The sequence below is a fragment of the Spea bombifrons genome, chromosome 5 (assembly GCF_027358695.1).
Source record: "Spea bombifrons isolate aSpeBom1 chromosome 5, aSpeBom1.2.pri, whole genome shotgun sequence".
In the NCBI taxonomy this organism is placed as follows: domain Eukaryota; kingdom Metazoa; phylum Chordata; class Amphibia; order Anura; family Pelobatidae; genus Spea; species Spea bombifrons.
Genome location: NC_071091.1, coordinates 50,433,282 through 50,454,347, shown reverse-complemented (window position 1 = coordinate 50,454,347; position 21,066 = coordinate 50,433,282). Strand labels below are relative to the sequence as shown.

The following is a 21,066-nucleotide window of genomic DNA, read 5'->3' as shown; positions in this document are numbered from 1 at the left end:
GTACTATATAAATTGCACTATACACTAGAGAGATAACTATTATAAGCACTTAGCTTGTATAGATAGTAGAAAAATATCCAATGTCAATGGATAGAAAATAAAAACCCATAGGACAATAGCATATGTACAGATTCAGTGTGCACTTTTCAGAGCAGACCACTTCCCTGTTTGCTGGCTCTCTATCAGCCCCCTTGGGAGACTCTTATATTCATTTTCTCTCCTTTTCTCTCTCCTGCAATGGCACAAATATAATCCAGGATATTGGGCATTATTAAAATCACAGTGCATTTGGCCATAAGAAGTATGACTTTGTTTGACTTTTTGATCACATCAAAGAAAATGTAACATGAGTATAATGATGTCCTAAAACATCTTGGTCAGGTTCCATGTGCAGTGTATTTACATGTTTCACGTTTGCTTCCTTGGGGGTCCCTCCTCGTTTTTAGAGATTTTTACAGATGTTTTTGTTGGTTAAACCACAGAATGCAAGGCAATGGAAGAGCAACTTGTATGAAGTTAAGAACAGGATAAAACACCATCTATTAAAATGGAAAAAGGTCTAAGATGGATGAATAAGAAGTTATATAAACAAAGCAAGACATGTAGTAGCTGGATTGATAAAATAAAAATAGCTTATATCTTCAATCAGATTTCCTCTTAGGTATACATTGCAATGCATTTATATTGTATATGTGTATTTATATATACATATCTTTACCGTATTATTTACTTATTTTGTATGTAAATGTAACTGTGTGTACTGTATGTGTTTGTATATATCCATGTATTTTTATATTGTAAAATAAACGGGAAAAAAAACCTTTCTACAGACTCACCGTTTAGTGAATATATCAACTTGTTCTCCATTCTCTACTTCTTAATGTTGTATACCCCCATAAGGGTTGACAAAAGACCATGGCGTTATGTTGCCCATGATACATGATGCCTATATGGTGTAAGGCCAATCAGAGATCTATGAACTGCCTGGTAATAGGCTCTATGGGATTTAAAAATATATATATAAAAGGTCTTTGTCAGCACAGACCTATACATTAATATTCCTTCATGCTACACTATATGAACAAAAATATTGGGGCACACCTCTTTATTATTAAATGCAGGTGTATCAATTATACCCATTGCCGCAGGCATGTAAAATCAAGCACCTAGCCATGCAGTCTGCAATTACAAACATTTGTGAAGAAATAGGTTGTTGAGAAGAGCTAAGTGAATTCAAGTGTATAGTACTGTGATAGGATGCCACTTTTGCAATAAGCCAGTATGAGATTTTATTCCTGCTAGATAATCCATGGTCAACTCTGGTAGAGAACAGCAGCAACTCAGCCACGAAGAGGAAGACCATGTAAAGTCACAAAGAGGAGTCACTGAGTGCTGTGGTGCATGATGTGTAAAAGTCACAAACACTCTGCTGACTCCATGGCTGAAGAGTTCCAAACTTCAACTGACATTAGGGAAAAGAAAAAATTTTGGTGCGCTAAGCTAGTCTCAGGCTCAAATAATACAAATGTATAATATGAGACCTACCAAACAGGTGTAAGCATGCTGCAAAAACAGTGTATTGGCTGTACAATGTATACAAAAAACAAAAACTGTCTGTGCTTCTTGCCCTAATAAAGTTGGCAACAAATATATAAACATAATATAAATGAGAGGTTTTGCTTATATAAATTGGCCAAAGCATAATTAAGCTCACCCGCCACGTCAAGGCGCACTCTCAATAGGGTGAGAACCCACTCTCACCTCTTACATAGTGGGCACACAAAGCAGTTTATACTACTACCAAAACCTTATTAATGTGTTGGGGGAGGTGCAATTTTAATTTGAACTTTTAATTGAATTTTACTTTGAAGACATTTAGGACAATGCTATACTTCCAACTTTGTGGGAACAGTTTGAGGAAGGCTCTTTTCTATTCCAGCATGACTGTGCCCCAGAGCACAAAGCAAGGTCCATAGAGACATGGTTGGATGAGTTTGGTGTGAAAGAACTTGACTAACCGCACAGAGCCCTGACCTCAACCCCATCGAACACTTATGGGATGAATTGGAATGGATATTGTGAGCTAGGTCTTTTCATCCAACATCAGTGCCTGACCTCAGAAACACTCTAAAAAGTTGTGGAAAGCCTTCTTAGAAGAGTGGAACCTGTTATAGCTGTAAATGTTTATATGTTTAGAATCCTATCTCATAAAAGTCTCTGTGTCCCAATACTTGTCCATATAGCATATGTGTGGACTGGTGATCCTGAGTGCCAGATTTGTGATATGCTCCACGCAGGCACCTAGGACATCACTGCCTCTTGGCTCCTAGTGCACCTGAAACACTAGGGCTGTTTTTTGTGTTTTTTGCTATGCTCATCTTGTGCCCTGGATTGCCTCATCGTATGAATATGGTATGAAGACATGCACTTGGATACCTGAATACCATACTAAATGTAAACCTGATTAATTATTGTGTATTTCAGTCTATCTTTAATAGATAACATAACTAAGTACTTAAATGTTTGTTTTTCTCATTTTATTTTTACAGTACTTTATATACAGTTGTATTCTTGGATTTGTTTCTTGTTCTGTCTTCCTACGGATAAACTATGAACTGAAGGTGACAATCATGCTGATTGCACTTGTGGTTTACAATGTCATCCTCCTTCATACACATGCACCTATGCTTGAAGCCTACAGCAGGTACCTGTATGCAACCGTATCTCTAGAAAGGTACAGTAAAAAATATTTTGTTATTAATTGTCCCTCCATGTGTGTTCAAGTAGTTAATTCAGTAATAGGAAGGATTATTTCATTGGAAATACGTGTAACTAGCCCCTACTTTTAAAGCCTTCTGTAAAATAAGGCAAATTGGGTCTAGTTGCATGCTCCCTGTAAAAGTAGATATATTGAGAAGATCATATTTATTGGGCTTATTGCTAAATGCTATTCTGGTATTTCCTGATCTGAAGCAGGTCCAATACACCTTTGTATATATACTGTTGAGACTTTAGCAAGCCATTATCACCTCTTCATAATGTAATGCTTACATCTATCACAACGTTAGCGTGGGAGGCATCAAATATAATTGCATTATTTATTAATAGTACACAAAAAGCTAGCATGACCTAGTTGTTCAAACCATTTGATGTCTGAACTTCAGTAAACATCGCTGCAATGACTAAAGACAAAGTGGGCAAATAAATTGATTCTTTGTTACAGTGACCTACATTTAGAAAGAAAATGTTGTCTCTTGTAGCAAAAATGTCAGTTTAAATAAAATGCAGTTAACCTTCCACCAGCAAAGCTACCATGTTGGTTCCGAGCAAATATTTTTTTTTCCTAACTGTTACCATCAATGAAATCTATTCACCAAACCCTAAGCATAAATTAACAAAAAATTGAGCCCATTCAGCAGCAAGTTTCCACAAATTGGCCAAAAGTCCAATTTTCTAATTCCCTAAAGCCGTGTCTCATGTTGCATTTTCAAGTAATCAATTCAAGCTGGAACTGAGAGGGATGTGAGTGCTGCTGGTTTAGGTGCCTTTTAGTAGCTAAAATTGAAAAAGCAATAGTATAATACATACATACAAGGCAATGCTAGAAATGTAAATGTTTTAATATACACTGTAAAGTCTCAGGTTTGATATTCACAATGTTTCCTTTGTTCACTTGAAACATGCTTATTACACACATGCAAAAATAACCTATACATCTTTGCTACAACTTGGGGTCAATTCACCAGAAATCGATTGGCTTAGGGTATATGCAAGCACATGTGGACATTTTGTGTTTCTTATTACATTTTAATTTATCTATCTATCTATCTATCTATCTATCTATCTATCTATCTATCTATCTATCTATCTATCTATAGATAGATAGATAGATAGATAGATAGATATATAGAGATAGATAGATAGATAGATAGATAGATAGATAGATAGATAGATAGATAGATAGATAGATAGATAGATAGATAGATATACAGGATCTCACAAAAGTGAGTACACCCCTCATATTTTTGTAAATATTTGAAATTACACTCTGCTACAATGTAAAGTAGTGAGTGTACAGCCTGTAAATGTGCTGTCCACTCAGAATAACTCAACACACAGCCATTAATGTCTAAACCTTGGCAACAAAAGTGAGTACACCCCTAAGTGGAAATGTCCAAATTGGGCCCAATTAGCCATTTTCCCTCCCCGGTGTCACGTGACTCGTTAGTGTTACAAGGTCTCAGGTGTGAATGAGGAGCAGGTGTGTTAAAGTTGGTGTTATCGCTCTCACACTCTCTCATACTGGTCACTGGAAGCTCAACATGGCACCTCATGGCAAAGAACTCTCTGAGGATCTGAAAAAAAGAATTGTTGCTCTACATAAAGATGGCCTAGGCTATAAGAAGATTGCCAAGGCCCTGAAACTGAGCTGCAGCACAGTGGGCAAGACCATACAGCGGTTTCACAGGACAGGTTCCACTCAGAACATGCCTCGCCATGGTCGACCAAAGAAGTTGAGTGCACATGCTCAGCATCATATCCAGAGATTGTCTATGGGAAATAGACGTATGAGTGCTGCTAGCATTGCTGCAAAGGTTGAAGGAGTGGTGGGTCAGTTTGTCAGTGCTCAGACCATACACCGCATCAAATTGATCTGCATGGCTGTTGTCCCAAAAGGAAGCTTCTTCTAAAGATGATGCACAAGAAAGCCCGCAAACAGTTTGCTGAAGACAAGCAGACTAAGGACATGGATTACTGGAACCATGTCCTGTGATCCCACGAGACCAAGATAAACTTATTTGGTTCGGGTGGTATCAAGCGTGTGTGGCAGCAACCAGGTGAGGAGTACAAAGACAAGTGTGTCTTGCCTACAGTCAAGCATGATCTGCGTGAAAGTGTCATGGTCTGGGCCTGCATGAGTGCTGCCGGCACTGGGGAGCTACAGTCCATTGAGGGAACCATGAATGCAACAAGTACTGTGACATACTGAAGCAGAGCATGATCCTCTCTCTTCGGAGACTGGGCCACCGGGCAGTATTCCAACATGATAATGACCCCAAACACACCTCCAAGACGACCACTGCTTTGCTAAAGAAGCTGAGGGTAAAGGTCATGGACTGGCCAAGCATGTCTCCAGACCTAAACCCTATTGAGCATCTGTGGGGCATCCTCAAATGGAAGGTGGAGGAGCACAAGGTTTCTAACATCCACCAGCTCTGTGATGTCGTCATGGAAGAGTGGAAGAGGACTACAAGGAAGGTGTAAAACATGCACACACATCCACACTGTACACATGGTGCCTATACCAAATTCAAATACACACCATAATATCAATGGTGCCTTCTCCTGCAAATCTTCTAATGTAGTATACCTTATTATGTGTGCAAAGTGTCCAACAGCCCTCTATGTGGGTGAAACAGGCCAGCCATTGCATAAAAGGTTTAATTCACACAGATTCAACTTCAACAACAAGAGAGCAGAGATACCAGTGGGAGAACATTTTTGTCAAAATGGACATAGTATCATATAGTATAATATAGACATCAGACTGGCTGTATTAATGGGACTGTTCAAAACTCAGATGGAGAGAAAAATATGGAAGGTTAAATTAATACTTAAATTTAACTCTTTAAATGCTGGCCTCAACTGGGATAGGGAATTTGTATCCCATTATAACTTTGTAGATTAACAAACCAGACATGCACACAACCTGACCCCATTAAAGTTGTGAATACCTCCTGACACCTCGTTTTATGACTCCAATCCACCTCTGATTTTAACACTATTGACTGATCAAAGAACCTTGCCTTAGGCATTTTGATGTTATCTGCTTCCCATTTTGAACCATGTTATTTGACTGATACTTAAAGAGAGGTCTTTCCCATTGTTGTATAACATGCCTGATGAAGGGACCTGAGAGGTCTTGAAAGCTTGCAATCTATATTTACTCAGTTAGCCAATAAAGGTATCATTCAAACTCCACTTGTCTCCTGTAAGTCTAACAAGTATAATACTAACTATTAGTTGTCATTCTAAAGATTTGAAAGCACAAGTATTGAGGTCTAATATTTAATTATTATATGCCGCCCTCTAGATTATTTCAATTTATTTAAATAAACTATTAGTGGAGCCCTCTAGAATGCTGTGCAAATAAACCTTAGCAGATCTTTCATTTTATTCATCCCTCTGAAAGTTAAATTATTTCTTGGAAAATATATTGACATTCAGCAAAAGTAGGAATGATGCTTCTAGTACTGTATTTATAAAATAGTTAAATTCAGCAGAGCAGATGAAACAGCACCTTTAATGGAGATCATTTGACTATATCAGTAACATATTTTTTCTTGTTTTTAGGCCTGGTGTACTAAAAGACTTGAAGACAATGGGATCTTTTTCTCTCTTTATATTTTTTGTCACCTTGCTTGTCCTTGGCAGACAGGTAGGCTTTATGGCATACATAGTATTGCATTATGTGTACTTCAGAACAATCTCTTAAAATTCCTAACAGAATATTAAGGGAGAAGATATTTTATAACTAACTTGTTGGGGAGTAAGGGGAGTAATTTTTTTTATAATTTTAAGAGATGTTTCAATGAACCCATCTGGCACAAAAATGTAGTAGCCAACCAAAATGGCTAATTAAGCTTAAACCGGTAGGAATTAGCCTCTCTATATGAGTGTTTTACATAGAAACACCTGGCAGTTAAAGTACTTAAAATGGAACAGCCATGTAACAATTAACTTTAGTATCGCTGTTCAATTTAGTGGAGTGGATAATTTCTGTATCCAATAATATTTTACAGATTCTAGTTTTATGCCCAAATGTAATTTAGATATTACTGATTCTAAAGAAACAACAGCAAAACAATGTTTAAATAATATTTTATTGATTCTGTAATACCTCCTTAAACTGTTGTAAATGGCTACAACCCCTTTGTAAATGATTTGTGCAGACTATGACTGGTTACATCTAAGATTGAAGTTATATGTATACATTTTTAAAATACCAAGTAGTACAAGTGCTGATATGAATAGTATATCAGCCTCAAGGCACACAAACTAAGCTTTCTGGCCTTTAAAGAAGATGCCTCATAGAAGACATCGTTTTCGCCGTAAACATTAAATTCAGTTCTGTCTAGACCCTGCTGGGATATCCAATCACTCTGATGAAGCACTGATCACAGACACTGTGATCTCTATGCTAGTGTATGGGGACCTGCATGGAGATCACTGTGTGATCGGTGCAGGGAATAGCAGGGAGGAGAGTGAAAAACCATGTCTCTCACTCTTCTCACATGCTGAAACATAAATCAACAAAAAAAGAACAATAAAAAAGTCACTAAAATAATACAATAAATAATAATAATAACAATAAAGTGAGCTAAGTAATGTCATTGTGACATCACTGGCATTAAAAACATGTTCAAGAGGTCCCTAAGAGGACCTCTTACCACTTTAAAAAAAAAAAAAATATACAAAAAAATTTAAAAATACAAAAAATATATATATCAAAAAGATAATAATAATAATAATAAAACATCCCATTGCCCTCACACAACAACCCTCCTGCCCCCATTCACAACCTCCTAACGTTAAGCCATAAGGATAAAAAAATACTACCCTATAGGGTACTATATGTAAGGGATGGATATGGCCCTCTAGAGAAAAAAAAACTAAGGATATGGGGTATTTCCGTAATCAGGAGATGCAGCTAAATAATTTTAGCCGGGTTTCCCTGTCGTAACACATACCCTGTGCAAAAAAAATCTAAGCAACACAGAAGTGTTGGTGAAAAAAAGCGCAAGAAATAAATTCTGCGGCCAACCTTGGACCCCTCTCTCACCCCCCTTCCCCCGCTCTCCCCCCTCTCTTACCGGTGCTTCCAGCCGGGGCAGCGGGTTGACGTCGCCTTCTGCTGCAGCCGGAAGGAGGTGTGGCTAGCAGCGGGGGTTTGTATGCGTCCGTCGCGTATACTTTCCCCGGCTGTCAGAGATCAGAGTTCCCCGCACCGGTGCCGCACCGGTGCGGGGAAGTCTGATCTCTGACAGTCGGGGAAGGTGTATGCGACGGACGCAGACAACCCCCGCTGCTAGCCACACCTCCTTCCGGCTGCAGCGGACGTTGTCTACGCGGATCGCGTAGACGTCAACCCGCTGCCCCGGCAACACATCAGGAAGCACCGGTAAGTGTGTATGATGGGGGGGGGTCGGGTGAGACAGGAGGATCCAGGTCCCCTGCAGCGGTGCGGGGGATCTGGATCTTAGTCTCCTAATCAGACCTCTATTTGAGGTCTGATTAGAAGACGACCCCGATTAGAATAGGGAGGGGTATTTTTCAGAGCATTTGCTCTGAAAAAAACCTCGTCTTATAATCGAGCAAATACGGTACTTTTGTGGGTATTTCTGGTTTATTTGTTTAAAATTTGAGTTGCAATCCCATCATATCTAATGTAAAAATTCTACGGCTTTGTAAAGAATAATAAAAGCCTTATAGTATGTTTCCTATAAGTGCTGGGAAAGTATGGAAATTCTATATAAATTAGGTATTTCTGAAATCAGGACACCTGAATTGATAAACTTGGGGGGGATTTTCCATCACCTAATTTTGTGAGGAAAAATATATAAAAAATTCTCAGGTAATAATCTAACTGTCAAAAGAAAGCCCTTTCTCTCCTTGAAAAAAACAATATATAGTTTACGTGGGTACACTATTTGCAGGAAAGGGAAATAATCGCTGAACCGACATACCCCAAAAATGGCAAAATTGCTCTGGGACTTGAGGTACCAAAAAACCCTGGGACTGAAGGGGTTAACAATGAGCCATTCTGTTGTTTACCAAGTTATTATAATAAGGAGTCACAGTGTTAGTCCAATAGATTGGTTAGGGTTAGAGTTAGAGTTAATAAAAGTGGAACACATACTAATGGCTTATAAATAGCTGCCTGAGTGCATTATATCGTACAAAACCAAGAACTGTTAAAAAAAAAATTACATTTTTTAAAAAATATTTTAATGTAATGCAATTCATAAAACTCTATGGTTTGAACTTGGCTGCTTGTAATTAGTACCTCGAGGTTCAAGTTACTACAGATTAAAAAATTCTAAGCAGTTTCCTACCATTGATAGTGGGGTATTTATGCCTATTTGTTTTTCTTAATGGATTCTTTCAGGACATTATGCCTATTGTTTTTTTTACTTCTGTGTCCTCTTATAACAGAATGAATATTACTGTAGGTTAGACTTCTTGTGGAAGAACAAGTTCAATAAAGAGCGGGAAGAAATAGAGACCATGGAGAACCTTAATCGAGTATTATTGGAAAATGTGCTTCCTGCACATGTGGCTGAACACTTTCTAGCACGGAACCTTAAAAATGAGGTTAGCAAAACCTTTACCTATTGCATTGAAACTGATTGCTGATTTTGACATTTGGAAGAGTTTATTTTTATGTTGCTAAACCAAAATATTTCCATGTCACTCTCTGGTAGCAGACATTAGGAGATAGCTCTGTCTATCCTGGTAGGGCAGGAAAAAACCCAGAACCTCCCTTCCATATGTAGGGTTTTCTCCTGCCCAGGGGAGAGCTTGTGTCCCTGGCTCCTTTGCCCACTATAAGAAGTGGGTGAGTCTGGTTCGTTTCAGCCCCTGGTCGGGTCTTTGGGGGATCTCCTATAAAGGGACAAAGGTATGTGTATAGGATCCTTCGCCAGATCCTGACTTACCACTGGCCCTTGGGCCGGTTGCACATTGATTTCTTCTCCAGATATTCATCCTGCTCTGGCAGTGCGAGACAACATGGCGGATTCCAGTATAAGTGGAGGTCCATTGAAACGGATGACGCGCCCCCAGTGAGTGCGGGATGCTTCCGCTTCCGAGTTCCTAATTACATGAAAATATAGCAGAGGGAAGTACCTTGGCGTTGGAAGCAGTTTTGACTTCATGTTTTCCCCTTTACAGGTGGTGTCCTCCTATATGGTTTGTATACCTGCCTGTTACCTTGCTGCTGATGCCATAGAATTAATTTTTCCCTGCCCATGTAGATTTAGGGCTGTTTTGCCTGCATGGTATATGTTTATTTTTTTTTTGCTCCCTCCTTATCCTTTCATTTCTTTTGTCAGGATGTCCTCAGACAACCCTGATGTACCTTAGTAATCCGGTGATACCCAAAAGGCGACTTCTAGCATCCAGCCTCCAAGACTCTTTGAGGCATCCACTACAATCTTTAAGCTAGGCATCGCTGCAGCTTCTGTTTCCTGATCCAAGTGCCTGCAACAAGTGATAGAGGATATGATTGGTGGTGCTGGAGAAAAAGAGATTCTCAAGTACCTTCCTGACATCAAGGGAGCAACGGGAGCTTCTGCCTTATCTGTGGTTTCTAAAAGAGCTTTATGGCTAAAATCCTATTCAGAGGATAATGCATCTAAACTCCGCTTGTGTAGTATCCCTTTTTTTGGGTAAGGGTTTTGGAGTAGGCTACAGGAGGCAAACTTTTTTGCCCAGGAGAAGTCCTTCGCTTTCGTCTGAAAACATTTAAGGCATTCAAGACTCTAGAACAACTGCCAGCTCGTAGGAACTCCCCTGAACAGTTCCTGGTTTCAAGAATTCATGCAGACCCAAACAGAAGACTGGCCCTGCAGGGTATGATCCAGGAATTGTTGCTTCATCAAGTCTTGCTTCCGGGAATCAGGAAGGAAGAGTCTACTCCCCAGTCTGTGGCGAAAGCTTCAGGTTAATCATAGACATAAAATCATTTCATCCTCTACCGAAAGATGGAATCCATCAAATCTACCCTGAATATCCCCCCCCCTTCAGCCCCGAGAGTTTTTTTTACCAAACCCCTGTCAGAGGTTGCAGCCTTTTTCAGAAAGGAAGGTATACAAGTGATCCCTTACTTAGACAACTCTTCCAGAAGACAAGATCCTGAGGTTCACCAGACTCTTCTTCTCTATTCTAAGAAGTCACAAGTGCAGCTTAAGACTACTTATGAGGCTGTTAGGTCTGATGACTTCTGCCAGACAGGAACTATTCTGGGCACTTCTGCCATTTTGTCCTAAGGGTTTGGCACCTACTTGGATGAGAAGGTTGTATGTCCTGCAGAAGTATGCTACTCTCTTAGATTGTGGCTCCAAAGAACAATACTGGAGTGGACTGAACCTCCCTGGTCATTCACTTCCACTGATGCAAGCCAGAGGGGCTGGGGCACCTCCCTGGAAGGAGTTTTTCCTCCAAGGATGTTAGTCACCCTGGAGAGTCGGCTTCATATCAGTCTCCTAGAATTAGGAATTAGGAATTAGTTTAGAACAGCTCTACGATCTTGGCAAGACAGGCTTCACGGGAAGGCTGCAAAAGTCCTCTCTGACAACTGAGCTGTTGTGGTGGCCTATCTGGACAGATAGGGAGGTATAAGAAGTTTGCAGTCGCGAGACCCGTCTACATCAGAAGGAAGAAAAACATCACGGCAGATTTTGCTACCTTCCTGCAGAGGAAGGTTTGGAACATGCCTGACATAGACCTCATGGATTTAACAATCAACAGGAAGACAGATCTTTTCTTTTCCCTTTCAGTGGACAGTCTGTCCTTAGCTCTGAATGCCTCCTCTCAGAAGTGGAGCTTCAGGATGGGCTATGTTTTTCCCACATTGTGGGTTTAAACGCCTTTATAAATGTCTAACCCTACATCGTTGGATCAGATATTGTTTGCAAGGATTTAAATGTAGTTCTGTCCAGTGTCACAAATGCTCCCTTTGAACCTTTAGAAGAGGTCTCCCTGAAGCGGCTTACCTTAAAGACAGTCCTGTTGGTAGCCCTGACATCGACCAGGAGGGTGAATGAGATTCAGACACTATCAACTTTGAACCCTTACCTTCAATTATTTGAAGATAGAGTGGTCCTTCAGAATTTGTGCACACGGTTTTCTCTCTGTTCCATCAGCAGGATATATTTTTCCAAGTCTTTTGCCTAAAGCCAAATATTCACCAGAAATCTCAGTTACACTCCCTGGAACAAAGAACAGCTCATTGGAGAAGATCTTCTAGTCTTTTTGTGTAATTCATTGGATCTAGGAAAGGACTGGGAAAATCTAGGAAATCTATATCCTGGTGGCTGGTGACCTACAGGTGCACTGGGAGAGAACCTTTCCAGGAACTTAGAGCTCAATTCAGCATGACTGTCTCGGCATCTTGGTCAGAGGCAGCTGGGGTTTCTATGAACCAGATCTCCAGAGGAGCAGTTCGAAAGAGTGTCCATACCTTTTTCAAGCATTATCGGGTAGAGATCTTGTTTAATGAAAATATTAATTGTGGTAGAAGAGTGTTACAAACTGAGATTTACCCAGTAGCTTTGTTATATTTCCTAATGCCTGCTACCGAGAGTGACCCTCATTTTAGGAAAATGATTGGGATAGCATTTTTATACTACATTGCAGGGGTTAAACGAATCTCCTTTCCTGTTATATATTCATTATTGTTGAATGTGCGAGGGGATTAGTCTGGTACCAATGTTGTCTGCACAATCCTTTGCCTTTCTGTTGTGTGTTAATTATGTTAATCCTTTCCTGCTTCCCATGTTTGTCAATTTCCCCTCCCCTGGTAAATTGTCTTTATAAACAATGCACAGTCTCAATAAAGTGTGTTCTCTTGTGTCCTGCCATTCGCTACAAGGAAGGCGGCAACAGCGGCCAGTGACTTTCCCATCCTGTTAGTCACCTTTGACTTCATGGCTTTGAACACATTAGACACACTTAATACCCTTTGAAATGATTATGGATTTGTAGTGGCTATCTTGACACAGTTCCCACAGGTTTAGACATTTTCAGATGACCACACTTCATCAAAAAGACAATGCAAAGCACAGATTACCATACCTGGGGACCTTTAGGGTTTGAGTCTCAGGGTTTTTGCTCCAATCTCAGGATAAAGGTATAATACAACTAATCCAGTTATAAAATGCACAAACAAATTAAAATAAACCTTATCTTTTATTTAAACTGATACAAGTAAAATACTGGTGAAAAAAACAACAATATCATACTGCCTTTTGAGGACTAACCCTATTCACCTAGTAATTCTCCAAATTCGGGTCTCCCTCTCAGCTATGACTCACGATGCCACTACATTAATACAGATCAACAGGATCCATGATAAAAGAAAAGTAATTTAAAACAGACTTACTTTTCAACAAACCTAGACAGCTCCATCAAGGTAAACATCAAAGAAACAGTGTATTTAAGTATATTGACTTTTAATACACAAGAGAAGGAGGCAATGGGCCCCTTAGGCTGGTAGTTCTAGGATTATGTTAATTATGGTTTTTTTCCCCACCAGTATTTTATTAGTTGTAATAAATGTTTTTTTACTCACAATTGGTGCTTTTCTACCACTATATTATGGTTGATATCCCTGTTTGAATACAGGTGATTCAGTTAAGTGTATCTTTAACTAATGACCAGTATTAGAACCATTTGGTTAGCACAGCTGGTGAGTCACGTCATAACACCTTTAGAATGGGCTATTAAAGGGTTAATATTTCAAGTGTCATTGAGATTACTCCCAGGTAAGACATTAAAATATTTGACAATACAATATTATCCTCTCATCCATGCAAAAACCTAAATCTAAAATAAAAAATGTACCGAACTGTTCCTGAACCACACTTACTATTTTATGGTAAATTGGAGTCATATAGCCTGGATATGTGCTTCGGAGTGTGTGGGGCCAAAGGGTCCTACCTCCATATGTGGTAGAAATGCGAGCAAATCCAACGCCTTTTGGACAAGCACTTTTGCATTAACATCTAGGCTGTAGGAATTACAGTATATAGGAATGTCCTCTCTTATGAGCACACCTGGGAACTCTCCGGGTTTGACACACCGCTCCCCGACCATTTCCCCTTTGAATGGGCATGTTTCCCACTGCTGTCAGCGGGAACTCCCCCGACGTCAGTGGTAACGCCGCTGACGTCAGTGTGCAGTCCTGGCAGTGTCCCACAAGGGAAGGCTCCTGGTAGCCGGAACTCAGAAGTTCCCAGGTATGCTTATGAGAGATTTGAATGCATTCCTAAACTAAAACTATTATTATATTGTCTTCCTGAGCCATACTGTAAGTGTAAATCCCCTCTACAGTGAGAGGAGAATAAACACAGCAGCTTTTTGGACAATTTTACAGCCCTCATACATGACAGCACCTCCACATTTGTTAAAATATGAGACCCTTGGTCAATAAACGTGCTCTAGGAACTTGATTACCAGTGGCGTCAGTATGTGGAGGCAGAGGGGGCCATGGCCCCCCCTACATCATGCTGTGCCTCCCCCCGTGTCAAAGAAACCATTTTAGTGAGGAGGGGGTAGATAGGGAGAAAGGAGTAGATAGGGTGAAGAGAGTGAGAAGGGGTAGATAGGGCAGAACGGAGTGAGAAGGGGTAGATAGGGAGAAGGGAGTGAGAAGGGGTTGATAAGGAGAAGGGGTAGATAGTGAGAAGGGAGGGAGAGGGGGTAGATATTGAAAATGGAGGGGGGTCAATAGTGAGAAAGGAGGGTAGCAAGAATATTGAAATAAAGAGTCAGAATGAGAGAGAGTGGCTGGATTAATGTGTGGATGTATTGTGTGAATGAGAGAGAATAAATGAATTAATTTGTGAATGAATTGTGTGAATTCAGAGAAGTAATGAATTTGTGAGAATGCATTGATGGATATGTGTAAATAATTTGTGTGAAAAAGTGAAAGAATAAAGTATTGTGTGAATGAAAGTGAATTAGTGGGTCACTGTAAAAGTGTTTGTAAGAATCATAGGTGTATAATTGCCTTGGGGACCAAGATGGCACAGGCAGGGTGTTTATGGGACAAAGATGGCATACGCTCGGCTGTTTGGGGACAATGTTGACTCATGCTGGGCTGTTTGGGGACAAAGATGTTTGTGTAATTTGGGTGCTGGTCAGGTTCTATGTGGCCAATGTGGATGCCAGGGCTGGTTTTGGGGTGTGAAACCTGTGATCTATGCCTGTAATTTAGGGGGGTTTATCTATACCTTTAATGCTGAGTTTTTATGTGACTTCCAGTTCATCTATACCTGCAATGCTGGGTTTGTGTGTTATTCTGATAATCTTTATCTACTATGCTATGTTTCCATACATTATTTATGTTTACTTGCAAATACAGGATTATTCAGTTGATCAATACCTGGAGTGCTGTTGCCATGTGTTGTTTATTGTATCTATACCTTCAGTGCTGAGTTTACATGTGATTTCCAGTTGATCTATACCTGCAATCAGTGGTGACTCTAGAAACAATATATAGGGGGGGGCACATAAGATACCACAGTCAAAACTGGGGGGGGCATTAATAATTTCCACCATTAAATCATACCACTGAAAAAAACATATATATATATATATTCCCAAAAGTAATGTGCTACTGATGATACTTTTGTAATTGGACTAACATAATACTTCAACATGGGAAGCCTGAAGCCACAATTTAGTGTGACTAATCCTTGAAATAAATAATAGAGTAAATAACACAATACCTTAACTTTTCCACTAAATGATTTCTGGACCTTGAAGGTTTTGTCCCCTGAAGTCACTACAAATTCAGGAGGGCGTTTTATCTCTGGATAAGTAAAAATTAAATAGTTCCTACTGTAAATTAAGTGCCAGGAAACAGATGACCAAACACACACCAGGACAGGCTCTGCCATACCGCCACCTGGATACACACACCAGGACAGGCTCTGCCACACCAACACCCAGACACACACACCAGGACAGGCTCTGTCACACCGACACCCAAACCAGGACAGGCTCTGCCACACCGACCCCCAAACACACACCCCAGGATAGGCTCTGCCACACCGACACCCAAACACACACCAGGACAGGCTCTGCCACAATGACACCCAAACACACACCTGGACAGGCTCTACCACACCAACACCCAGACAGAGACACCAGGACAGGCTCTGCCACACTGACACCCAGACACACACATACACCAGGACAGGCTCTGCCACACCAACACCCAAACACACACACACACCAGGACAGGCTCTGCCACACCGACACCCAAACACACACACCAGGACAGGCTCTGCTACACTGATAACCAACATACACCAACAGCAGGACACAATCTATGACACAGACATCTACACCAGGATGGAATTTCCACACTGCATTGTTGTTGATACCCCTCTTAGTGTTTTTGCCCCTTGTGTATTGATGCCTCAGCCAGCACCCTTTTTATTATAGATTAATGTGGTGCCCCCACACCCTTGTATGATCTCCTCCAGCCAGCACTATTTGTATTAATGCCCCCAGCGAGCCCCTCCCTTTATTATTGATTTATGTGATGGCCCCATCACATATATGCGTTAGACATGCATTTTTACATAATAAGTACTTATCACTTGAAATTGAAATATGATTTCAAAATAACAGCTGAACTGGCAGTTTCTTTAATAGATTATTTATGATATATATTAATTTTAGCCCCTAACACCGATATATATATATATATATATATATATATATATATATATATAATTAGACCCTGCTGCCTATCGCAGGTATAGATCAACACATTAACATACAAGCCCAGCTTTGCATGTATAGATCAATTGAAATTCACTTGTGAACTCAGCATTGAGGGTATAGATCAAATAAACAGAATCAGACATACACATCCTGCAGGTATACAATTATAATGTATGGAAACATAGCATTGCAGGTATAGATCAACTGCAAATCACATGTAAACTCAGCACTGAGCGTATAGATCAAATAAATACATGGAAACAGCACTGCAATTAATGATCAACTAAATATGACATACAAACCCTGTATTTGCAGGTATACATAAATAATGAATGGAAACATAGCACAGCAGATATGGATCTATAGAATAACACAAAAACCCAGCTTTGTGGGTATAGATCAATTGGAATTCACATAAAAACACGACATTAAAGGTATAGATAAACCCCCACTTGGTATTTAGAGCTCACACAATAAAACACAACAAAACAATTACACACAGAAAGCTGAGCTGGACATAAGGCAATGGATTCAACATGGTTTTGTGTAAATAGCTTCATTCTACATTATCTTATTATTCACAATGGTTGCATAATTGAGTTATTGCATTTTTCCAGCATACCTGGAATGCATATGGGAAACTGGGGTCAAAGGCAAACTCTGTCCCCTGTTTCCCATAGGCATCTTTGTCACTAAACATGAGACTATGGGAAGCTATTTTGTGACAAAGATGCCTATGGGAAACTGGGGACCTAGTTTGCCTTTGACCCCAGTTTCCCATAGGCATTTTTGTCACTAAACATGGGACCATGGTATGCTATTTACTGACAAAGATACCTATGGGAAACTGGGGACAGAGTTTGGCTTTGCCCCCAGTTTACCATAGACATCTTTGTCACTAAACATGGGATCATGGGGAGCTATTTACTGACAAAAATGCCTATGGGAAACTGGGGACAGAGTTTGCCTTTGCCCCCAGCTTCCCATAGGCATCTTTGTCACTGAACATGGGACTATGGGAAGCTATTTAGTGACAAAGATGCCTATGGGAAACTGGGGACAGAGTTTGCTTTTGCCCCCAGTTTCCCATAGGCATCTTTGTCACTAAACATGGGACTGGGGACAGAGTTTCTCACCAGTTTCCCATAGCCATCTTTGTCCCAGCCTCCCACTTGAATTCTATGTGTCGTTTTGCTCAGAAATGTTTTAGACTTGAGAAAGGGAGAACTCCCGAAAGCTTGTCAATCCATAATTCTGTTAGTCCAATATTATTATATATTATATTATTTTTTTATAGTATATATGATATTCTTGCTGTATTTTTCAGTAACATATTCACAAGATTTCTGTTCATTTACATTGCTCTTTTTTTACTGATGGCTCATCCTTCATTACACTATGTATATTATTTTGCTATGGTCCATGGGTAGTTCTTTATGTTGGTTACTAGTAGACTTGGGCACCAGGGAGGTCTTCGTGTTTGTCTTCGGCAAAAAAAAATCTTCGTATTCTGCGAATATTCGCCTGTTCCTGTCTTCTCTCGGGCGAATATTCGTGGACATTCTTCGTGTTCGTTTTTTTCCCGTTTTTTGCGGTTTTGTATAAGGGGTCGCTGGTACGGACATTTAACTGACACAGCAGGGACACCGCTGGTCTCCCCGCTGCAACAGTTAAAAGTCCGTGCCAGCGACCAACAAAGTCACTGGTATGGACATTTATCTGATACAGCAGGGACACCACTGGTCTCTGTTGGACAAGTTGCTGCATTAGGATTTTAAAAGTCTGTATGAGCGACTCTATTGGTCGCCAGCAGGGGGCTCGTCTGCCATCAACCATTGGTTAAAATGTATGCATCATTTGACCTATTCTTCTTTGTATATGTACTCTAAAGAACCACTTTATTAACCTGAGTCTCAGTTCTCAATTCCTACTGGTGAATAGGATGGGCTGTCAACTATCTTGTATTAAGTGTTAAATAAATGTTTTGGGGTAATTCTATATTATACTTTTTCTAATTCATTGTACTGATTATGCATATGTGCTATATTTACTTCTAATATAATGAGAAACACATACTGGGTACATTTTTATGTCAGAACATGACTAGTGTACTAAAATTCTCATACAATTTATTAATCTATGCTACTTTATAACATCCCTTTGCTTTTTTATTATAGGAGTTATATCATCAGTCATATGACTGTGTTTGTGTAATGTTTGCATCTATACCAGATTTCAAGGAATTTTATACAGAATCGGATGTCAATAAAGAAGGTCTGGAATGTCTGAGATTGCTAAATGAGATAATCGCAGACTTCGATGATGTAAGTAGGTTATCCAAGAAAAGATCAACAAACCCAGCATATAGATAAAAATAAAATATCTGTCTGCACTGTGTGCTTCAGTACCTTATTCACAAATAATACAGTTTCAAAACCTGTTGTAGAGTTTTAGAAACAAGTTCCTGTTGTTAAGCTTAATTAACCAAGGTACAGCCACTTTTGTACACATATGCACCAAGCACTACCTAAGAGGCTTGTTACTCAAATAAGGCTTGAATAAAATGTTAGCTATAATGTCTTTGCATTACTAAATATTTATATTTTGTCAGTTGATATTACTCTGTGGCATCTTAGGAACCACAAAACATTTTTTTTTATTACTTACAAAACCTACACATAGGACATCTTAGGCATTGTTACTTTAGATGTCATTATTTCTAATTGTATGATATCATTTACTATAAAACAACCTGCCACTTACCTGTGCGTTTCTCGCTGTGCAAGCAGCGTCTCTTGTTCCACCCAGGACAAGCAGGAAACCAGTGGAGTGATGTGACTTAACGTCACATCACATGACTCCGCTCCCTTCCTGCTTTCCCGGTGGTACAAGAGAAGAACGCAGAAGGGATGCAGCGGCTCCTGCAGAAGTCTGCGAGTGGCACAGAGTGATCTGCAGGTCAGGTAAGGGGTGAGGGAGGTTGTATGAATGAGTATGTGTGATTGAGGGAATTAATGAGTTTCTGTCATTGAGTGAATGAATGAGTAGCTGTAAATGATTAGTATCTGTAAATTAGGAAATTAATATATGAATGAGTGAATGAATGTTTGTGAATAATAAATGAATTAATATGTGTGTGATTGCATGGATGTGTAAGTGGGGGTAAAGCATTGCACAGGGAGGCTGTTTGAGGATACCACAGGCGGGTTCTTTAGGGGCAAAGGTGGGAAGTCCTATGCTTCTATTCTCGGTGCTAGGCAGATCCTGTGAGGGAAATCTGGGTGTTAAGGGGAGGGGCATTCATTCACAAGAGGGTGCTGGCTGTGGGCATCACATAAATCAGTACTAAAGGGGGGGGGCTGAGCGGTAGGATAAATATACAATGTGGGGCTAGCTGGGGGCAATACACAAGGGTGTGAGCACATTAGGGTGACGGCATTGGCCATGTTTTCCAGGACACATATAGCTTTTACATTCTGCTGACCAGCCCAGGTAAAATGCTGACCTGCAGTATGGGGGATGTATAGACTCATGGAAGAAACAAACTTGTCAGATATACATCCCCCATACTGCAGGGCAGCATTTTATCTATGCTGGCGGTATCAATACACAAGGGTAGCAACTGGGGCCATTACACAAAAAGGGGCAAAAACACTAAAAGGGGGGTCAATGACAAAGTAGTGTTGAAAATACTTTGTTTTATTATTGTTGTAGCTTAGCTCGTCTGGTGGGTGTCAGAGCCTGTCCTGGTGTGTGTGTGTCTGGGTGTCAGTGTGACAGGGACTGTCCTGGTGTGTATGTTTTTGGGTGTCGGTGTGGCAGAGCCTGTCCTGGTGTGTGTGTGTTTGGCTGTTGGTGTGGCAGAGGCTATCCTGGTGTGTGTGTGTTTGGTGTCGGTGTCACAGATCCTGTGCTGGTATGTGTGTATTTGGTGTGTCGGTGTGGCAGAGCCTATACTGGTGTGTGTGTTTGGGTGTCAGTGTGGCAGAGCCTGTCCTGGTGTGTATTTGATCATCTGTTTCCTGGCACTTTACTTCCTGTAGGAATAAATTGAACTATAGTCACTTTAAAGGACAAAACTTTCTAGGCCCAGAAATCTGTGAGCAGAAAAGTAAAGGTTTTGTATTATTTAATCTATTTCAATCTGCATATTTTATTAAAAAGGATTAGTCATGTTAAATTGTGGCTTCAGGCTTCACGTGTATGATGACTTTTTTTAGTGTACTGACATACTCCCAATCCCATCACATTACATCAACATGTGTCAGAGAATCAGGAAAAGATGGGCATGGATGGTGGGCTGATTCGGTGGCGCAATTGGCCACTTGACTAGACTTGCCCCACAGGCTGTAGGCAGCCAGCCCTCCCCTGGGGCCAGACATGACCCTTGATGCAGATTTTGGGTGCAGAAAGCGAACTTAGATCACTTTCTGCACCCGTTTAAAGCCATGACGGTCCTGGCACGTTAATTATGGCTAACTGAATGTTTTTGCGTGACATGCCCGGACCATCAATTGTCATCAAGGGGTTAAAATAAAAATAAGA

The 21,066-nt window shown here is 40.3% G+C and overlaps 1 protein-coding gene across 1 annotated transcript in view; it reads left to right on the top strand.

The window, feature by feature from the left end:
* Nucleotides 1-21,066, top strand: part of ADCY2 (adenylate cyclase 2) — a 276,856-nt gene that overhangs the window by 245,934 nt on the left and 9,856 nt on the right. The window contains exons 18-21 of the mRNA XM_053467615.1: nucleotides 2,550-2,734; nucleotides 6,355-6,439; nucleotides 9,217-9,375; nucleotides 18,699-18,845. Of these exons, the coding sequence (XP_053323590.1) occupies nucleotides 2,550-2,734; nucleotides 6,355-6,439; nucleotides 9,217-9,375; nucleotides 18,699-18,845 (576 nt within the window). The remainder of the gene's footprint in view (nucleotides 1-2,549; nucleotides 2,735-6,354; nucleotides 6,440-9,216; nucleotides 9,376-18,698; nucleotides 18,846-21,066) is intronic.